Source organism: Protopterus annectens, chromosome 9.part0 (assembly GCF_019279795.1).
Source record: "Protopterus annectens isolate FY-2018-M chromosome 9.part0, PAN1.0, whole genome shotgun sequence".
In the NCBI taxonomy this organism is placed as follows: Eukaryota; Metazoa; Chordata; order Ceratodontiformes; family Protopteridae; genus Protopterus; species Protopterus annectens.
Genome location: NC_056743.1, coordinates 1,314,377,806 through 1,314,400,246, shown reverse-complemented (window position 1 = coordinate 1,314,400,246; position 22,441 = coordinate 1,314,377,806). Strand labels below are relative to the sequence as shown.

General features: G+C 38.1%; 1 protein-coding gene across 1 annotated transcript in view; it reads left to right on the top strand.

Moving 5' to 3' along the window:
• Positions 1–1,556: 1,556 nt before the first annotated feature.
• Positions 1,557–22,441, top strand: part of LOC122812035 (lysine-specific demethylase phf2-like) — a 58,027-nt gene continuing 37,142 nt past the window's right edge. The window contains exons 1-3 of the mRNA XM_044084281.1: positions 1,557–1,642; positions 5,202–5,338; positions 17,079–17,225. Of these exons, the coding sequence (XP_043940216.1) occupies positions 1,600–1,642; positions 5,202–5,338; positions 17,079–17,225 (327 nt within the window). The 5' untranslated portion in view covers positions 1,557–1,599. The remainder of the gene's footprint in view (positions 1,643–5,201; positions 5,339–17,078; positions 17,226–22,441) is intronic.

Below are 22,441 nucleotides of genomic sequence, written 5' to 3'. Positions count from 1 at the left end.
ACGTTACTGAATATATTAATTTGCTATGTAAGAGATACATCTCAAGTTAGGATGGTGGTATTTTTTTTTTGTCAGTTTATTCTCACTCATTTTGGAAACAGAAGTTGATTCTAACACCTTCTGCCTCACTATGAGGAATACAAATGCTGAGAACTTTCTAACTCGAGAAATTCTCACTCATTTTGGAAGCAGAAGTTGATTCTAACACCTTTTGCCTCACTATGAGGAATACAAATGCTGAGAACTTTCTAACTCGAGAAACCCACAGTGTTATCATGTCATTAAAAACATAAGTAAAGACCAGCAAACCTCCATGATGTATGTATTTCTTGTCACTTTGTATGCTTCACAGTATGCTTTCCAGACTGTGTGACAGAAGCAAAAAATGTGCTGATTGTGGAATGATCTGCATATTAGAAAATGTGTCTTTAATAGAGTAGAAACTATTAAACTGAGGGAGTACATGAGGGTAGAGTAGCCAATCTTCAGAGCCATCCAGCATTTAGGACATAACTTCTAGTTTGGGTAAGTCTCGTCTTTTGCCTTGCTGGCCGAGCTTGAAGAATGATAAAAAATCTTTTTTGTTCTAGATGGTGACTCCACCCTATGGAATTGCCAGTCTTGCAGGCTGAAGATAATAACAGATAGTGATTTTTTTTTAAATGGCATAGAAAGTGTACTAATTCTCCCAGGCATGTATTGAGTAATTAAACAGGTGCATTTCATCTATAAAATATCTAGGGCTGTACTCAACAAAATCTAATACAGTAACTTTGTTAATTTGCTGACTAAGTGCTACAGGTTGACAAGCCTGACAGCATCAGAAATACTCTTGGAAAACACACATGGAAAGTTGTTAGCTTTAGCTGTAGTGAAACTCATCAGATTTTTCTCAGACATGCAGTTTATGATGCTTCTGCCATGCAGGAATCTTCCAACAGCACTGTAAGATGACTTCAGAAGATAAAGACTGCTTACAAGTTATTGGGAATGTTATGGTGAAGCAGAGTTCATACAATGTGTCCATGTTATGTATAACTCCTCAAATAAAATGTCATCACTCTTCCTTACAGGCTAAGACTCGGTGTCCTAGCACCTCAAAGAGGACCCTTCAGACTCATGGTCTGGTGACGTAGAGAAATAAGGCAAAAGAGATGGGAGTCCAAACATATTTTGGATAGTCATATAAAAAGATGGGCTGAGTGGCTGGACCCAAAGTAGTAAAGCTGCTGGCACATAGAAAGTACACGTGCAGAGTCCACTGTGTCTTCCATCTTTGAAATACCCATAAGAAGGACATAATACTACGTTGTTAAACACTAATCAATACAATTCTAGATTTTAATAATTACTGCACCAACATTTTCAAAAATAGAGAGTGAAAAAAGGGGAAACTCTGTACCACATCTCGAAAAAAATAGCACACTGGTCGAAGGAGGGCAGTATGGAGGTGTTATGCAGCACTTCGGCCTGTTTTGATTGGCTCTGTCGACATTAGTCTATTCCTATGAAAGCAGCCTTGTACTTCTGCATTTTCCTAGTTATAACAAGGCTGAATGTCTGGATTGGGCAGTCCATTGTTGCTTATCAAAAGCAACAATGGCTTTGGTCTGTCTCTTGGCTGTCCTCTGTTTAGTCACAGGTAAGAAAAACTGTTTTGCATCTCCGTTCAAAACTATGTCTAGAGTAAAGGAGAATCATGCGTTGTGACAACAAATTTCTGTCTAGCCTTGATACAGAGTCTGTAAATAATCTGACTTTTAAATGCTGTTGAAATGCAATGTATGGAATGCATTACATAGTAAAGAAATTCTTGTTGCAGATTAATAAAACGGAATATTGGAACGGGAAACAAATCACAATCAGTTTAAAATCTGAACAGAATATCTTTCATTTTAATAAGTACAGAATTAGAAATATAGAGTGATGTATAATTACATGTATTTTTTATTTATTAATCACGAATATTTTATGGTGATCTTGAATCAGTTAGTGAAATTACAGTGAACTGTATTTTGTGATATAAATTAGTAGAAGAGAAGTCCCAAAAAATCCTGCAACAAGTTTTCTGTCTCCGTTGTCAGATAAGACCTGCAGATAAACAAATATATTTTTATTCAACCCATGGGCATAGGTAATACAACCCTAAATATACTGCGAGCAAATGAGGTTTGATAAGTTTGCATGACTTTGAGAGACAGAAAAAGAGAGTAAAATCAAGTAACCAAGGGCCATTTTTGTCAGTTTGGTGGAAGGGTGTAGGTTAACGCTTCCAAAGGTTTTATAACCTAGTTGAGGCCTGAGGCAGAATAGCCTATGGGGTACTTGATGTAACTTAGCAGAATACCATACTAAATTGGTTATGCACACTAACATGCATATATAAATATACCTATTTGACATTTTACACAAGCTGAACATGGGATTTCAATAAATAGGTAACCCCCATTGTTACAGGCTTTTCCAGCCTATCATCCTCCCCGGGGATGATTAGGATCATCGGTTACATGGTTGTGAAATGGTGTGCTAGGCTTGAGAATAATGGACTAGGAAGGAGCACAAAGCTTGGAGCCTAGGAAATTAGGAATTAAATATTTGTAGGTATAAAAATTGCAGAGCACAAGCTGATGCCAATGTCCTATGATTTTATTCATAGCATTTCTGAGGTAAAATTGTATATTGTGTCTTTATATTTATACCTTGTACAGTAGACACAGTTTTTGCACATCCTACGGAGCAAAATGTGTACAAGATTTTACTTCCCTGAATTATAGCAATATTTTGGTTCAGGGTCTGATTTCCTCCATGTGACTTTGGTGCTCCATTTATGTACTCCACAAGTAGCAGTCACCCTACTAGGTATAATGAGTTTGAGAATAACCAGCAAGGTATTTTTGTATGTCTGTGCAAGTGTGTGTGTGTGTGTGTGTGTGTGTGTGTGTGTGTGTGTGTGTGTGTGTGTGTGTGTGTGTGTGTGTGATTTTATGTATGCATCCATGTCTTTATGCGAGGATTTGAGGATGGCAAGGCAATCATTCTGCTTCAGAGCTGACAGAATAGCTGAAAAAGAGCCTTTAACTAGTTATTAAATACGTGTTACCCCTGTACATTGTTTAAATCTGATAAGGAAATAGGTAGTAACTACTGCAAAAATATACTTCCAGGTGTCAGAACTATAAACCACCCAAGTCAAGGTTTTCTGATACCATATTGTATTCAGTAGTATTGAGACAACACTGCATCCCCACAGAGATCCAACGTTATATTTTCTGTATTTCTATAAATTCATTTTCTGCAGTTGCTATTTAAAATGGTACAGACTTTGGATGTTGTATAAAACTGATCACACTTAAGATACCTAGCATGGAGAGCACTTAGAATGCTGTTTAGAATAAATCACCCTTAAGATGTCATTTACAAAGAAACCCACGTACAATGTTCTTCAGCATGGTGCACATTTTGGATGCTGTTTAGAATGGAGCACACTTTGGATGTTGTTTAGAATTGTGCATATTTTGGATGTTGTTTAGAATGGAGCACACTTTGGATGTTGTTTAAAATTGTGCATATTTTGGATGTTGTTTAGAATGGAGCACACTTTGGATGTTGTTTAGAATTGTGCATATTTTGGATGTTGTTTAGAATGGAGCACACTTTGGATGTTGTTTAAAATTGTGCATATTTTGGATGTTGTTTAGAATGGAGCACACTTTGGATATTGTTTAGAACTGTGCATATTTTGGATATTGTTTAGAATGGAGCACACTTTGAATGTTGTTTAGAATTGTGCACATTTTGGATGTTGTTTAGAATGGAACACACTTAGGATGTCGTTTAGAATGATGCGTACATATGATATTGTTAAGAACAAATAAACTTAGGGTGTTGACAACTCCTGTAGAGGGGTATTATATTTCATTTTTTTCAAATTCGGTTGCAAGTAATTTGTGCTGCCTGCATTCTTTTTTCCTTTTTCATTGAATTTTGGCTCACTAGAATGGGTATGCTCTCATATTTATTAATAAAGAAAGGTATGTAAGATGGTGCTTTGGGTATATTTTGAAAAAGAAAAAAGGACACCTTGTCTGTGTGCTGCCTGCTTATGAGTGAAAGTTATAAGATATGTGTTCTACTTTGAACAAGAGGAACATTCATTCACCCATTCATTCTGCAGATACAGGCTTAATCCAATTTAAAATTGTGGGTACAAAACAGAGGAACTAGCATTAACATATCACAGAATGCACACACACACACACACACACACACACACACACACACACACACACACACACACACACACACACACACACACACACACACACACACACACACACGCACACGCACACGCACACGCATGCACACGCATGCACGCACATGCACACACGCGCACTCACACACACACACTTATGGGTAATTGGAGGGACTGGAAAAACATCAATTCACTGCTGATTTGTCTTTAAGACATAGGAGGAAACTGGGGCACCTGAAGAAATCATAATCCTTCAAGGATACAGAGTGGACATGCAGACCCTGCACAGTAGGCAACCTCACAAAGAACTGAACTGGGGGATGACGTGCTGTGAGATAGCAGCACTAACCACTGCACAACTATGCCACCTACAAGTAACACAACTATTTTATAAGCATTTTCTGCCCAGACAGTTAATTACTGCAAAGATAGAGTGTCAGATCATGCACATCTATGAAGTTTGTGGTTACGATTCATTTTATCTGGTACACAGTCCCTTCATTTCCTTCATACTCATAGCATGGCACCCCTGAAACTGAATATATGTTTAGACAATTTAGGGGTATTCCTTGTGAAAGGGAATATGTATATGCCATAGAACAGTTAATTTAGAAATGTTTGCCCTGGGGCAATGCAACCCAGAGGTGGCATGGCCATATACTTTGTGACTTGAGTTTTCTGCCCTTGGTTTGGGAAGTTTTCTTTGGTTTTCTAACGCCACACAAGGCTTGGATGCCTAGTAAACGTATCTGTTAATATCCATCAATATGTGGAAAAACTGACACTTGAGTCCCTTTCCTAGAGCTGCATGACAAATTGGTCACTTAGTGTAAGCTCCAAGTCTACTCTTAATGGCTCTGGATTCTTCCCCAGCTTGCAGTAAAGCACCATGAGTACCTTTAGACTAATAACTAGCACTGATATATTAAGTGTTTTTGCATCTTTTCAGGTGGGAGCAGCCAAGACTTAACAGCTAATGACTGTGACCAGGGTCCCGCTGTGTGGTGCCAAGATGTGGCTACAGCAAGGAAGTGTGACAAAGTATCCTACTGTTTTAAGCACGAGTGGAAAAACAGCTTGGAAAAGGTGAGTTAAAGAACTTCTGTGATATCTGTGAACAAGATTTCCTGCCACTTTCCTCATAGGAAGATGATAATCTATTACTAAAAGATTGAATAATTGCACAAATATTAACAAGCAATTGAACAAATAAGCAATTGTAACACTGAGAAATAAGTGATGTAGAATGGTGAGTTTATAGAACAACACTAAAGATTTTTTATGAAGCTGTCAGAAAATCCCAGTTGATATGCTTATTTGTGATATAAAATCGTTTGCTTTGTTTTTTAGTGCACTAGACAAAATCTGGCTGCAGGTATTTCATTTTTAAACTTTGAAACTTCTCTGCATTTAAAATCACTATCATTTACAGTATTGTATGCGGTAATGCCTAGTTGAAGTAAACTTTGAGATGGGCATTTATTTATTTATTACACAGGGTAAGAGTTACAAGACACAGATGCCTCATTTCTCATATACCAAGGGTGTTTTGGTCTGGTCAAGTAACTTGATAAGAGTGACACTGACACATTATGCCAGAAGAGACTGAAATAAATCAGACCAAGGTTCATAGGTTCATAGGTTCATAGGTAGGTACTAGACTATCTGCCCAAAGGCATTTATAAGCCTAGCCAGAATGTGTTGGCTTTCGCCACCCCCTTAGATTAGTTCCCTGTGCCTCTGTCCAGCAGAGCCACTGAAGTGATCCCTGGGGTAAACTTTCTGTTTCCCATCCACTCGTCAAGGTTTCTTATGAAGAGTGTTAGTGAGGAGCTCTGCCTAATGTAGATTGGAATCTTGTTCCAAACCATGGGAAGTCTCTGGGACAGGAATCTTCCCCTCCAGCATATCCTATTTATTATTGTGGTGAGGTTTAGATCCATAGAGCGTGTGGCTCAAGGGGATAAGGTTTTCTTTAGGTGGAGCATGTCCATCAATTCTGGGTTGGACATGGCCTTGTATGTCTGGCAGAGATCACCTGTGAGTAGGCGGTATGCAACCGAGTACAGCTGGAGTTTCTTCAGTCGATCTGCATAGGGCATCTGTTTGAGGCCAGTGATCCTCTTGGTGAGGTACTTCTGTGGTCTTTCCAGCTGTTGCAGGTGTCTTGTAAGGTACATCCCTAATGGGGCATTGTATTCTATGATGGATCTGATGAATGATGACTAGAGGGGCACAATGACCTCTTTTGATATGGATGCAAACACTTTTGTGATTAGGTGGGCCGCGTAGAAGGATTTTCTAACCACTTTGGCAATGTGATTATCAAAGGTGAAATTACTATCTACTTGGGTCCCTAGATCACTTACTATGTCTTCCGTATTTAGGGGACTACCACATATGTGGTAGTTTGTTGGTACTTTGTTTTTTCCAAAGGGGATGACTATGCACTTTTTGGCATTTAGCTTGAAGCTGTGATTTTGACACCAGGTATCCGTCTCAGTGAGACCCTTTTGGAGGATGTCTGCGTCAGCCAGAGAGTCAATTATAGCCCCTAGTTTACAGTCGTCTACGAACCTGGTCAGCCATAGTCCTCCTGTGCTTGCCTGTACCTCTGAGAAGTATATGCTGAACAGGAGGGGTCATAGGACTGAGCCCAGGGGAACGCCACTTGTAACCGGTTTAGAGTTGGACCTAGCTCCCGCAACTCTCACCATGTGGGTTCTGTCCATGAGCCAGTTGGCAACCTATCTTGTGATGTAGGGGTTTATGTTCAGGCTGGTGAGCTTGTCTATAATACCAGAATGGGGAATGGTGTTGAAAGCCTTAGTGAGGTCTAGGTAGGCTGTGTGTACCACCTTTCCCTAGTCTATATCCTTGGTAACTGTCTCAAAGAAGTTCAGCAGGTTTAGGAGGCATGATCCGCCCTTAACAAAGCTGAAATAGGTAGGATCCAGTGTTTGGAGGTTCCCAATGTCTCTGTTAATGAGTTCCATGATGATGCACTCCATAGCCTTGCAGACCAAGCTAGTCAGGCTTATAAGGCGATAGTTCCTGGGGTTTGTTGTGGCTCCACCTTTGTGGAGTGGAATAACCATTGCTGTTTGGCACTCTATGGGTATGTAGCCTGTGGAGAGGCTGAGTTTGAACAGTGTATTTAGGTGGGGGGTTAGTTTGTCTTTGAGCTTGTGTAGGACACAGCCTGGGACACCATCTGGTTCCATTGCTGCTGTGTTTTTGGCTTTGGAGAGGGCTGTTTTAACCTGAGTGTCTGTGATTTCAGGGACTCTATATTCTTCTGGTATGGTTATGGGCCCTTTTGGGGGTGAGAGGGGGGTGACATTTGAGCTGAACCTGTCTTCCAGGATATTGGTGATATCGGTTGGTTCAGTGTATTTTGTGCCATTCTGCACTAACTCTGAGCAGATCTGAGCATTGTCACTTAGATTCTTGACATAGCTAAAGAATCTTTGGAGTCCTTGGCAATTTTTCTTTCAAAGCTCGCCTTGGATAATTTTATGAGGGATCGTAGTTTCTTGCTGATACTGATCAGGGATGTCTTCCCTTCTTGGGATTTTACTCTTTTCTGTACCAGTTTCCTCCTTCTATTGTATAGCTTGTTTATGGCAGGAGTCCACCAGACTGGTTTCCTTTTCTTGGAGGAGTGAGTCTTGGTTTTGCTTGGGGTGGCACAATCTATGCATTCTGGTAGATACCTGTAAAATGCCTTAGTAAAGGATTTTGCAGCTTAGACAGCATTATCCTTCAGCATGGGGGCTTTGAAACTTTCCACCTCGGTCTTAAGTAAAGTGAAGTTTGCTTTTGAAAAGTTTTTCACAGTGGTTTCCTTGTCCAGAGGTGGGGGCGGAATGTGGATATCCAAAGTGATTTGTTTATGGTCAGATCTAACCAGCAAGGGGTTTACCTCCAGTGTGGAACACCGGTTGCCCATGTTGGTGATGACCAGGTCCAATATGTTATCACCTCTGGTGGGAGTGTTGACCAGTTGAACCAGGGCGTTTGAGTTTATAAATTCTAGGAAATGGTGGGCAAGGGAGTTAGTACTTGAGTAGTTCTCTCAGTTAATGTTTGGGTAATTGAAATCACCCAATGTTAGGGTGTTTGGTAGGACCTTTATGTTTCCCAGTGTTTCCAGAAACATGGAATGGGGGTCCTGGGAGATGATGGGTGATCTGTAGCAAGCTGCAATTTGAATTGCAGTTTTGCCTGTTGTTAGTTGCATGTGGATGATCTTTGAAGCAACGTGCTGTGCCACTAACCTGGAGGTGTGGGTATCCTTGATGAATATGGATACGCCCCACCTTTTGTATTTTGGTTTGGGTTCTGTGGCCAAAATGTATGGTATGAGTTCTAGCCTGGTAGTGCTAGTACAGTACCTCTCAGACTTGACCTTTATGTTATTTAGTTAATTGTAAAGATAATTATAGGTAGGTGAAAACAAATGAGAAAAAATAGATTTCTTGAAGTTTAGCCTGCATAGTACACCTAGTAACACTACTTTGATCCATGGACACCAACCTGAATAAGATGGACAAATGTTTAACTATCTGCTTGTATGTGTGTTGATGCACATACATTGCAGATCTGAAGTTATAAAATATAATGTATAAATTTCTCAGAAAGTAGAAAAAAATAAAGAGCATTGTCATTGAAAAATAATGTTACATTCTGCAAAGCAACAGGAGGAAAAATAAATTTTAACAAAATGATAAAAAAATATACAGCAGTCAAGGAATATGTATGAGTTGCACAGGTTATGTCACTGAAGTAAAAGTTCAGCAATGTTTACTTCCACTTCAGCAAAACCAGACCTGCTAAATCCACTTTCCTGAGTATTGTGTCTATTGTTTTTCTTTCAAAGAAGTGGGATAAGATGACATAGACTATATCCCTGCACTATTAATGTAGTCCATCCCAAAGTCACTGCATCTGGTGGCATGGACATTTCCTTCAATGCAGTAGTCTTAAGGCAGAGTTAGTCACCCCCACCCTTCCCAACACATGCAGCTTCCACTATGAGTGGATCAAAATTAATGCACAGAGTATCAGAATCCCCAAACTGAATTTGCTAAACAAAATTTTGCAGAAAAATACTTTTTAAGAGTTTTTTGCAACACCCTCAACCCTGAATGTATATATATATATATATATATATATATATATATATATATATCTATCTATCTATATATATATATATATATATATATATATGTATATATATATATATATATATATATATATATGGGTTCCATACACTAGATCGAATTTTCACTAATTCAAAATAGTGCATGGAATGCTCACTGCAGCGAAAGTGCACTTAATCAAAAGTGCACTTACGTGAAGTTCAGTACAATGAACGGGTGTTGTACTGAACTTCTGTGCAGTACTCACGGACCTTAGGGTTAGGGCACGTGTCATAGTAAGGGGATAGCCTGTAGGGCTATCCCCTTACCATGACCTGTGCCCTAACCCTAATGTCCGTGATGACTGCAGCGCAGTGAAGGACATAGCAATGTCTTCCACTATGGTGCGATAGTCATGAACCTTAAGGTTAGGGCATGGGTTAGGGTAAGGGGATAGCTTTACAAACTATCCCCTTACCCTAACCCATGCCCTGACCCTAAGGTCCATGACTATTGCACCATAGTGGAGGACATAGCTTGTTTTTTATGTCCTCCACTATGCTGCAGTGTTTTCTGTGAAGTGCACTTACAGAAAAGTTCACTTTCGTTAAAGTGAACTTTCGCAGAAGTGAGGCTTCCTATTACAAGTTCGAAGTAGTGAACTTTCATTCTTGTAATAGGAATCCATATATATATATGTATATATATATATATATATATATATATATATATATATATATATATATACTTACCAACTCCATGGTTGCACTAATTTGAAGAAGGGGAAATTTCCGCAAAGCAGAATCACTTCTGATACAACTTGCTGACAGTGATTTCCTGTGGAGGAACTCAGATCATCCTGTCGAACCTAGGGCAATTGAAGGTCAAACAGTTTCAAAGGGTAAATATATGTTATGGTTAACAGAATGGTTAGGGTTTTTTCTTCAAAGAAAAGAAGTACAGGATATGAATATTATCAAGGGAAACTGGCTAAGCATACAATGATCCACAAGGGCAGCTAGCCTAGTACTTGCCTATGAACCTATGTAGCAAAAGTAATCTTGAAGATTATTTTCTCTAAGTTAGATTTACTGAAGTCAGAGGTGTTGAATTTTGGTTTTAGAAACTAATCAACCTCAGCCTATGAGTAAAACAACTCTGAAACGGAGAATAGCCCCTGACTGTGTACATTAAGCCTCGTGTGGGTGTATCACTGAGCAAATAAAAATAAAATAAAATAAAAAAAAACAATTCAGATGAACTAAAAGGAAACTTCACTGAGCCAGAACAATGAAAAGTAAGTGCTTCTGTTTACTAAAATATTTTAAAAGCTTTTTACGTCTCTAGATGATTGGTCTGAAAAAGGCTACAACTCTTGAAAATAGTTTTAGTAGACGAAAGAGATTATCTTTCCCTTTACTGGCTCAGTAAAGTTTCCTTTTAGTTCATTCTGTATTTTTATTTTTATTCTCCTTATGAGTAGTTAAAAAAATCTGTTTTTGATAAATATAAAAAAACTTTCTCTTTACTTAAACAAGTGGCCTTACAACGCTAAGCATTTCCATTACACTAAGCAAGTGTCAATATGTTCTACACAAATACACAATAGTACAACTGTACTGCGTAGGGTGGTGTGGGATTGGGGGTGGATAATGGCTGCCATAAATGTTACACCAGTAAGTGTCACTACCTCACATTGCTTACATTTCCAGTTTGTTTTCCTACTTGTGCACATTCTGTGCATCATCCTCATGTCCTCCATGTGCCCATATTGATCTGTGCTGGAACTTCAAGTTTACTTCCACAACTGAAAGACCTGCTAGTAAATGAAAAGGCAATCTTCTAAATTGCCTATAGGTCTATGTGCAATGTGAGTATGAATATCTCCATGTGTATATGAGTATCTGCATGTGAGTATGAGTGTCTGCATATGAGTATGAATATCTGCATGTCAATATGAGTATCTGCATGTGAGTATGAGCATCTGCATGCAAGTATGAATATCTGAATGTGGAGTATACACATGAGTATGAATATCTGAATGTGAATATGAGTATTCACATGTGAGTATGAATATTTGCATGTCAATATGAGTATCTACATGCGAGTATGAGCATCTGCATGTGAGTGTGAATATCTGCATGTGGATATGCAAGTGAGTATGAATATCTGACTGTGAGTATGAGTATCTGCATGTGAGTATACAAATGATTAAGAATATCTGCATGTGAGTATGAGTATCTCTGTATGAGTATGAGTGTCTGCATATGAGTATAAATATCTGCATGTGAGTATGAGCATCTGCATGTGAGTATGAATATCTGCATGTGAGTATGCAAGTGAGTTTGAAAATCTGAATGTGAGTATGAGTATCTGCATGTGAGCATACAAGGGAATATGAGTATCTGCATGTGAATATGAGTATCTGTATGTGAGTATAAATATTTGCATGTTTGTATGAATATCTGCATGCATCCTGTTATAGAAGTGTGTTCTGTTCAAGACTGTTTTTTCATATTTACCGATTGTATTCAAGGAGACTCCCAGCTCCCTTGTGACCCTTAATAGGATAAAACATGTAACAGAAAATCCTTGAATTGAGTAACAAAGTCTATTTTGATCCTCACAAGGACTGTTCTTTTGCAGGCCAAATAAAAATTGTACAGATTGTGTACATTGTGAGCGAGTATCCCTCATGCTAGCAGAATCATGACCACTAATTTGTAATCAAAAGTCCTTTCTATGATTTTAAAAGTGAGCAGGTGAATAGTCGTGAAAAATTGGAAGTGTTATTTACTATTCAAAGGCATATTAATACTGCTTAGTGTTCATAAAATTGGAAACATTTCCACAGAGGAATCCACATGTGATGGTCAAGCTGTTTTTTTTCATGATAGACACTGCTGACTGATCTCATACATTGACGTGCTATCACCTAATATAAGGAAATTGTTTAGTTACTTTTAACTGAAACATTTCCTCACAAAACAGGCAAAACGTTTCTCCATTCATCCATGCTGACGATTTGCAGCCATCTCCCACAGCAATGCCTTGAGCAACCACTGTCATCCATGGAGTTTACTATGCATGCGGGGAATGGAAATGCATTTACACACCACATGCACTAACAGATAATCATGTGAATTGCTCACACCTAGCTGGCCTCTATTTTACTTCGATTATACCTATACAGGCTTACTTCCTATCTCATGGCTTTTGACTATCAAATAATAGTAAAAATACACATAAAGGGTTGGGAAAAACAAACCCAACCCCCCAAAAATAGATCAGACCGGTTTTGGCTATGTTAGCCTTCCTCAGCGACAACCCAAATACATTAACACACCCTAATTAATAGGAAAACGATTAACAAATGTGGATTCCCATTGGTCCCTTAAAGATGCTCATTTAGTCCAAGTGGAAAAAGACCACCCAACTTAATTATCCACTTTTTTCTTTAGCATTTAGAATTGAATGCCAACAGACTTATTATTCCTGTTGCCTATTATTATATCAATAATTATAAATTTGAAATAACCAGTTGTATGTTTAAGTGTGTGTTTATAAAAGATGTTGGACTGTCTTTTATTCCTAATGTCACTAAAATGTTCAGAAATCCATAATCGTAATGGTCTAGAGGTTTACCCCACATAAAAAGCAGAGCAAGAATATGCAAGATAGGCCACCCAATCTGAGCTGCAGTTTGCAAAAAATGTGATATCATAAACCATGGCGGTATTCTTGCTTGTAAACTGTTTCAATTTCACAACCCTGGACCAATGTGTACAATGACCACAGGGGATGCGACCATATAATATATCCCTTATAACGGTTCGTTGTTGATGAGTAGTAGTAGAATCCTGATATCATTTATAATGGCCAAAATGTGACCCTAATGTTTGTCCTCTCTGAAATGAGAATAAGCATCTATTGTCTATAATGTCAGATAATTTATGATCTGCCATTAAAATGTTCCATTGGCTCCAAACACTATCCATAAGTACCCCTGTGTTCCTACCAAAGGTTGTAACCCACCTAAGTTTGTGTTTCTCAACAGGTTGATGTGCCCTATAATTCAAAGATCCTTCCTGTCCTGACCAGAGGCCCAGTTGCTTGCAGCAATGATATTCCCTGGTTTATAACCCCTATCCTTAAATCTATGGACAAAATATTTCCTAAAATGTTCACAGGATTCAGTATCAGAGCATACTCATCTAATCCAAAGAAATTGAGACTTGGGGACGTTCTGCATGATATGTTGGGGTTGGAAGCTAGCAGCATGGAGTAAAGAATTATATTGGGGATATTTATGATAGATCTGGGTGTTCAAAGTATTATCCAAATGTCTGGTGACCAAAACATCCAGGAAAGTTATTTGTTATAAGTGATAATTAACTCAATGCCCCATTTATTCTCATTTAGATAATCAACAAATTCTTGTAAATAAATGCTGTCCGCCTTCCACACCATCCAACAGTCATCAAGGTACCATCTCCATATATCTATCTCATTAAGATATATATTACGACTGGCATCATAAATAAGTTCATCTTCCAAGTATGCCATGAATAGGCCTGCATAAATGGGGACAAAAGATGCCCCCATTGCTGTACTTTGTACCTACCAAAAACATTGCCCATAAAAATATAACATGTTTAGTAAGTACATGCTCTGCAAGACAAACCAAAAATGTGTTAAAACCTGGCTGGTATAGTTCACATTTGTCCAGCCAGTATTGTAATGCCTGCAAACCCGCCCAATGTGGAATATTAGTGTATAGGGCTGTGACATCTAAGGTGCAAAGTAACTAACCCAGTTCCAGCTGCATATTAGAAAGAATGTCCAGAAATTGTGTTGTATCTTGCATGTGAGCTCAAATACGTACCAAAAGGGGTTGGAGATATTGGGTCAGAAACTGTGAAAGGGGTTCCATAAGAGAATCCCTACCCAACACAATAGGTCTACCAGGTGGGTTGGTGAAGTCCTTGTGAATCTTGGGTAACAAGTATAAATACTGGGATTTAGGATCCTGTACCGTAAGATGATATAGATCCGAATCAGTAATGATACCCTCTTCCTTAGCTCTTGATAGAAATTCATCAGTTTCTACTTTGAATCTGGGAGTTGGATCAAGAGGCATATACATATAGTATCTGCTATCCTGCAACTGCTGCATAGCCTCATTATAATACCTGTCCCAGTCCATGACTACCACTGCCCTGCCATTATTAGCTGGAAGGTTTTCCAGATTCTTATTAGTTTTGAGATTCATCAACACCTGTTGTTCCTTCTTTGAGAGATTGTAAGGAAGTATAGAATGATCATGAGATCCAAAATGTAGATCTTTGAGGATGCTAGATTGAAACATAGCAATCTGTGGATACATAGGAGGCATGAAAGCTGATTTATGAAATGTAAATACACTCTTATTAACAGAGGGTTCAGAGCCAAAAAATAATCTTAGATTTAGCAGGCGACAAAAAGGAAATCACATCCTGAGACATAGAATCTTTGGAGACAAATAAAAAAACAGTGGGAAAACGAAGCCCTTTATTCAATATTTCCATTTCAACCCCTGAAAGAGGTATAGAAGAAATATTATGAACATAGGTGCAATTATTTAACATTGGGTCATACTTTCCAGAAGACTCTCTAAATTGCTTATTGGCCCTGTGTTTCCTGCCCCCTCTCCTGGTTCTAACCCCAAAGGGTGGTCCAGATTACATCTTTTGGGAGAGGGTGAATCAAGGGTGTGGTTGCCATCAAAATCCATAATGTAGGATGATTCATCCCCCGAAGTGTCACTGAAAGTCATCCTGGATTTCTTCAGGATGGATTTAGGTCACTTTCTTTTATGAAATTGAGGTTTGCTATCAACAGTATTGAATTTAACATTCTTATAAGTTTCAAACGGTTTCCCCTTTTGGTAGTAGCCCATATCCTGATGGAATTTTTTCATCTTTTTGCCTTTCAATTGGTGTTTAAATTAAGTAACTCAGTGCTAAGCTCATTTAGACAGGACTTATAACATGGTAAGGTCTCATTAGGTTTGGTGTCTTCACAAGAAGATTCAACCTCCATAATACATTGGTTCACAGCTCGTTCATAGTATGATGTAAGGGCATCTACAAAGCCCATAGAGGCTCTTTGTTGAACCTGTGCCCATTCTTCCAATAAGATGTCAATCCTATTATGGACCAGGGGCTGTGTTCTAACTCATAAGCTCCTAGGAGAGATCCCCTTCATCTGATAGGCTTTAAACAATTTCAGATGCCAAACATTTGTTTTAAGCATTTTCGTACTTCGTGTAAGTTTCTGAAAAGCCAGTTTACAATGATTAGATGGGTCATTAATATTAGTATTCTCCATATATGTTTTTCCTGAACCTCTATGTGTATTTTTACTATTATTAGGTATTAAATTGGTTTTCTAGCCACACTGTTGCGCTGGCCTATTTTTGAATTTGATATGATGGTTATTGGGCCTGTGCACTTGCCATACTCGCAAGGATGTTGTGCTTGCTGCTTTTTGACTATCACACATTACAAACAAGCCAATCATTATAACTGTCAAATCCATCTGTACTGCAAGAGGAAAGAAGCATTTTACACATCTCTGTGATATTTTCAAGCATAAATTATTTCATTACAATCTATAGTTTGCAAATAATATAAATAGTAGTACCTTTTAATATCATTGGGTATTTTACATTCTGGTATCCATTTTGAATATGAGTCACATATTTTGTCCAATTGTCACATGCCTATCCCCTCTCTCTCTCTCTCTCTCTCTGTCTCTCTCTTTTTTATTAAAAAAAAATAAATAAAAAATTTAGTCCCCTTGAGACATCATGTGCGCCAGTCCCATGTACACACCAGGTTTACCATCTTGCTTCATACTCCCCCTGGAATTATTCTTACATTGCTGGGGCTGGCTGAAGATCCTAAGTTTGTCCTGGGGACTTGTCTGTCTCTGCTTCTGTCCTGGGAGGGTATTTTTACATGCCCTACCCACTCCTTTCCATACTTCCCCAAATTGTTGATTTATCTGAGGGCAACTCCCATCTTTGGATCCTGCCTCCCATAAGGGATCCCACTGGGAATGGGCACTCACATCCCTCCCTGACACTTTGTCAGTCTCCCAAGATGCTACTCAAACCTGGGTCAACTCGACCACAGTTAGGGCTTTATCCCCCTATGCCACCAGATGGCCATGCATATACCACCTCTTGATCATTGTTTGGAGGCCCTTTCCAGGTTTGCTGCCACCTGGGAAGTGGCATTACTATGCTCATTATTCATGTGGAAATGAATTGTTGTAATACTCTGTGTCATCTGCTCCATTCTGTTAGCAGGGACTGCTGCAGGTTCCAGTGATAAATGTGGAAACTGCAGCTTGTTGGGCAGTTTCAGTTTGTGCTCCTGCTCCTTGAAATTCTTTATTATGACAGGTAAGAGACAGTCAGTCTCGTGAAGCTATTAAGGAGAAATTCATTTTTTTCTATTGTTTAAGAATGTATAACACTTTATTTTACATGCAATTAAGTATTGTTCAGCTTATTTGATTTATGCTTTATAATGTATTTATACACAAGAGGAGCCTTGTTAAATGCTTCTTAAAACAAAATATTGTTATTATTCAAGATCTTTGGCTCGGCTGACAGTCTCTTTCTTATGTTGCAGAATCTTCATTTGTCTAATTTTGGTGATGCTACCACCATAGAAGATTTTAAACAATTGTCCAGAGTGCTTGAGAACTGGAGAGAATCAGAAAATCTGCTTCAGATGGTGGACAATTCACTGTCAATTTCTGACCCTTCATCTCTTCTGGTAATTCTTATTTCATAATATGGGATAAATATTAATTCTGACATTTCTGACTTGTTTAAAATAAATCTTCATAAGAGAAAAAAAATAAAATTACAGCTAGGCAAGAGCCTTCTCCCTAAGATAACATTTATTTATTCTATCCACCCACAACCATTTTTGCACATGGGGTTGTTGGAGCCACTTCAACAGTGACAATCATCTAGAGCCAATGTTTACACTGCTGGGTGGGTAGCCCTGGTGTGGTAGCTCTTCCATACTAGACAATCACATGCACCCTTACACCTATGGCCAAAATGTTCAGAATGTGCTAATGTGTTGTCAGGTTGCAGTAAAATGGAACATAGAATGCATCTGAGACTTTAATTTACACCCCTATAACAATCAGTTAAAGCATCAGCTAGAGAAACACAATCAGCCAAAGTTTCAGACCAATAAAAAACTTAAATTAGTGTGTTTTGTTGTGGATAGCCCTTTGCTCTCCCTATAGGGTGTGTTCTTTGACCCGCCACATTCCCTGTACTTATATATACAAACTCCACAGTTGCACAAATATGGAGAAAAAAATCTCAAAAAACTATTGAAACATACAGAGTGCTTTAGAAGAAACAGTACTAGCAACGATTTTCTATGGTATATATATATATACACACACACACACACTGTATTTTTGAGTTTTGCTTTTTTGCCCCCATCAATAATGTTCATTTGGATTGTGAATTCACTAAATATCTTGCTTGCAATGTAGTCTGAGTCCACTCATTAAAAGAGAAAGTTATGGGACAGGATTAAGAGAGCTAAGCCTAACAAAGCATGTTTACAGAAAACAAATTTAATTAAGAACGATCTCAAACAATTTAAAATGCATGCCTATTTGATAGCTTATACTTATGCTAAAACTGAGGGGGGCTGCAGCACTGATTCTGAACTACCTGGGCTGGTCATGGGATGATACTGAAAGGAAATGGGCTGTAAGTTAATGTGAAATGATCTTTTATTATGTTCTATTATGGCCCTAATACTGACTTACTCCTTCCTGAAAGTGACTGCTCTACTGTTATTTCTAGAGCTAGGTTTGGTAATAATGTTAAGGGAGATTTTAGACTTACTCCTGACAAGAAAATACATAAATCACAGGGGTTTAAAAGTATAAATGTCAGTTATGCATCCCATCTGAGTTCTTGGCTCCAGGCGCTAAAGCATAAGGATATCCAGGAGCATGTGCATCTCCATGTAATTAAATTTATTTTGCTCCTCAAAAGTGAGAATGAATAGTTGGCTTACTGTGATTAGTGCAACAGGTGAAAATACATTGGTGATTTCAGACTGCAACATTATGGTACAATTTATCTGCAGACATCCTAATTGCAGAAGGCTTAGAAATAGGGAATAAATTAAAGTAGTCCTGTAGAAAATGGACTCCGTGATATTTAGTGATCATTTTTTTTTGGGGGGGGGGGGGCTAACTCATGCACATTTGGCAGCATTTTTGGGCAAATCATAGAAACGTTGATGATGCCTTGGCTCTTTTATGGGAGAGGGGACTCTAAAATGGTAGTTCAGTGGCTGTATCATCACCATCTTGCCTAAGAGTAAAAGCAGGAAGGGGTATATTGCTTCATTGCAGGCAAAAATGTGAGTCTTGTAAAAAAAAAATAAATAAAAAATAATGGCTGGATTTGATAGGGGTTACCCTAGGTTTGGGATCTACAAGCAGAAGCCATATTTCCTAAGGTTCTTATAAAAGGCCAGCACTTGGGCAGTAGAGAGCAGGTAGGTGAGCTACTGGCCTACAGAGTAAAAGTAAAAGTTATGCAGAGTGACAGATTGTTTGTGGCAATGAGATGGGACATGCTAATGAAAGGAAAATACTGAGTGGATTTCTCTAGCCTTATGTGATGCTCTTCAAGATCTCAATCAAGTACTCATTGATCAGAAATAACTTAACCTTACTCCATGTGGGACTCCCAGTGATCTGATATGAGGAGCTTTTAGGTTTTGAAACCCTAGTTTCACAGAAGAGGGAGGAAGTAATTTACTCCAGATGTCTTGGGCTTTTTGGAGCTTTGCCATTTCTTGGAATATCTGAAGATCTTACAGTTAGTATAAGTTTATGAGGTGTCAGGGACTTGCCCCACTTTAAAAAACAAGTTTAAAAGAGAAGAGCAATATTTGATATTTGCTTTTCTCTGTATTTTTATTGCTTTTTTTTCTCACCTTGTCGGGATTTGGTATTGTGAGTCCTGACATTACAGTAGGAAACCTCTAAATACTCTGCTTCAGGCTACAAAGGTTATTGCCACTACTGCTGCTGAATACTTTTTGTTTAATATACTTAAAGCCAATGTGTTTGGTCCAAACTTTATGTGCTGGATGGATTCACTTTGAATACTCGAAATTTCAAAACATTGAACTTCTGAGTAACAACGACCAGAGGATCGAAGTTTTGAAATCTCAAACCAAAAAAGAAAAACATCCAAAATGTGAAAACTAATAATTTCATGTTTTTGCAGGGGGGCAAGCCCCCTGCACCCTACACCCCCTGCTACTTATATATACCAACTCTGAGATCTCACTACAGTCAAGAGAATGGTAAAGTTCCTGTTCCGCACTGTACGATGATCTCCATTGAAAAGATTCAAGATTTCAAAACTCTGGTCTTCCTTATTCAGAGGTTCTATGTTTTGACATTTCGAGTATTCAAAGTGTACCCACTGGTTAGGGGTCTTATTTACTGACCCTTGAGTTAGAATGATGTTAAATCAGGTTTTGAGTTCCTGCTTGAAGAAGAATTGAACTATTCAGGATTGCAATATATGTTTCTCTGATACTCTTTCATTCGCTGGCCATTGATCCTTTCTCCAGGGATTTGTTGGGAGCTTTGCTAGGACAAGATGTAATTACATTCTTGCTCTTATTGTGTGTAAAATATTTTGCTGATGACAATTGTAACTGCTTTGACAGTGCAGACAGTATTTTCAAACTTTATGGAGACATTTTAGCCTCAGTATCGCTAAGACAAACACTGATTGTGTGAAGCTGTATCAAGTGCCTATTGCCAGAGATCATCCTTTGTAGTAAGAGAATACTAAGCATAAGTATAGTGATAGAGATGGTCAAGAATCGCTATGATATGTTATATTCTTAAACATTACCATAACTAGCTCATATTGTACCCCAGGCAGTTCCCCAGACTACTTCCCCTTCAACTGGAAGTTAAGGATGAAAAAATGAAACTGTAGTAAGATGCTAGCTACATTCTTGCTATCACTGTAACAAGCTAGCACATACTGAGCCTCACCACAAGGGCATATGCAGTATCTGCATTCATTTATGAAGCTATGATATCCTCACAGCTCCATATGTGAAAAATGCTACAGCAGTACCACCACACTTGTGCAGGCTAGAGGTACCCCATAACAGTTTGAACTCTGGGCAACTGCCCCCTTCATGGCTCTGCTCTTAAGTAAGTCATTTGTGTGCCTCTTGGCTTAAACATTGATTATCCTTCAGTTATAGTATAACAGCTGTAAAGATAATATTCCAGCTTCTGTTTATGCACTACTTTTGCTCTAGTAATGGGATCATCTGTAGAGCACAGACCAGTATATTGAGATATATCTGAGAAAGTATAAAGGCCATATTCAGTAGATCCAAACCTCTGTGGATAGTCTTTATGAAATCATCAGAGTCATTATCCCCTTTAATTTTTATTTGTTGTTCTTAGGGATTCCTATCCAACCCCTATGCCTCCCAAAACCAATGTGGAAGGTTGTAGCTCTAATATTATATGCTCCCTGAGTATTGGTGTGTGTCTTCTTGGGTCTTCTTTATTTTTAGAACTACAGAAAGTGGTGACAAAGTTCAAACCAGGGCTCTGCTTAGCTTAGAATGGCTTCTTAGGGTTTAGACCCAATTATTATTACTTACAGGATGTAGTAGCTGTAAGGTAATGATAAAAAAATTTGTTTTACATCTCCTTGAACTTATAAAAAGTCTAACTTTCCTGGAATTTCAGGTGTTTTCACTTGAGCTTGATTACCAGTGTCCTCTTACAGGCTTTTATTTGGTAATCATGGTTCCTGATAAACAACTGTCAATTGGCAGTTTCCAATAATGATTATGTATAAGTGACCATTTTACAATATGACAAATAATATATATAGATATAAGGGAAGTTCCATAAAGTAATGTGCTTGGCATGGTATTGTTCCGTATCACTATGAGCTCTGTTTTCTAAAGTAAAGTCATGTTTTGTCATATATATTTATTTATTTTATTTATTCATTATTTATTATATTTGTTAACCGGGAAAGTCTGACTGGGCTAGGAGCCTGTTTTCAGCAGAGGACTGGGGAGAAAAGCTCCGAAATGTAGTACAATATAGTCTATGAGTAAACAGCAGTAATTACAGTTCACAGAATAATAAGAAATTAAATACACACCTTATGTTACAACAAATTAAGTACATGCTAGGTGAAAAATTGATATATAATAAATAACATGTTACCAGAAATAACATTGTTAGACTAGAAATTTGAGCTTAAAACCAAGTTACTGTTTTGCAATAGTGACTTAACATTGATGCCAATTACTGTAAGAAAGGAGGGTTAATAAGAAGGAAAATGTAACCAGTATGAGTGTAATCCTTTAGGGCAAAACACTGGAATAAACATACAAATGCAGATCGGACAAGTTCTGAGGAAATGAATTTGCATGGACAGAATGTTCTGCAGCCAAGTTACAATTTGAGCTTTTCCAGCAGGGATTTGTTTAATGTGAAGGAGTACGCTGTACATTGTTACAGTAGCAAAATCCACCTCTAATATCACCACACCTTGGAAGAAAAATATGTGTTTTGAGTGGGTAGTTTAGTGAAACAGTTAATTTTTTACTAAATATGCTACTAACAGTTTAATTCTAATTGATAAAAAAAGTTTGATTAAATTTAGGTGCGTTAATGAACTAGTCTATTTATTCAATCACTCCTTTAAGTAATTGCACAGATACCTTAAAATGAGACAGTCCAGATGATATAGGGCTTGGTAGTAGTTGCTTTGTCTTCCAAATGACTATTCACTTTGAGGGAAAGGCATGATATATAAAGTGCAGGGAATATAGCTCTTCCAGTGACATAGAGAATGGGACAAGAGATGTAATGAATAAAAAGGCAGTTCTAGATATGGAAATATAACAGAAGTACATATTAGAAAACAAAA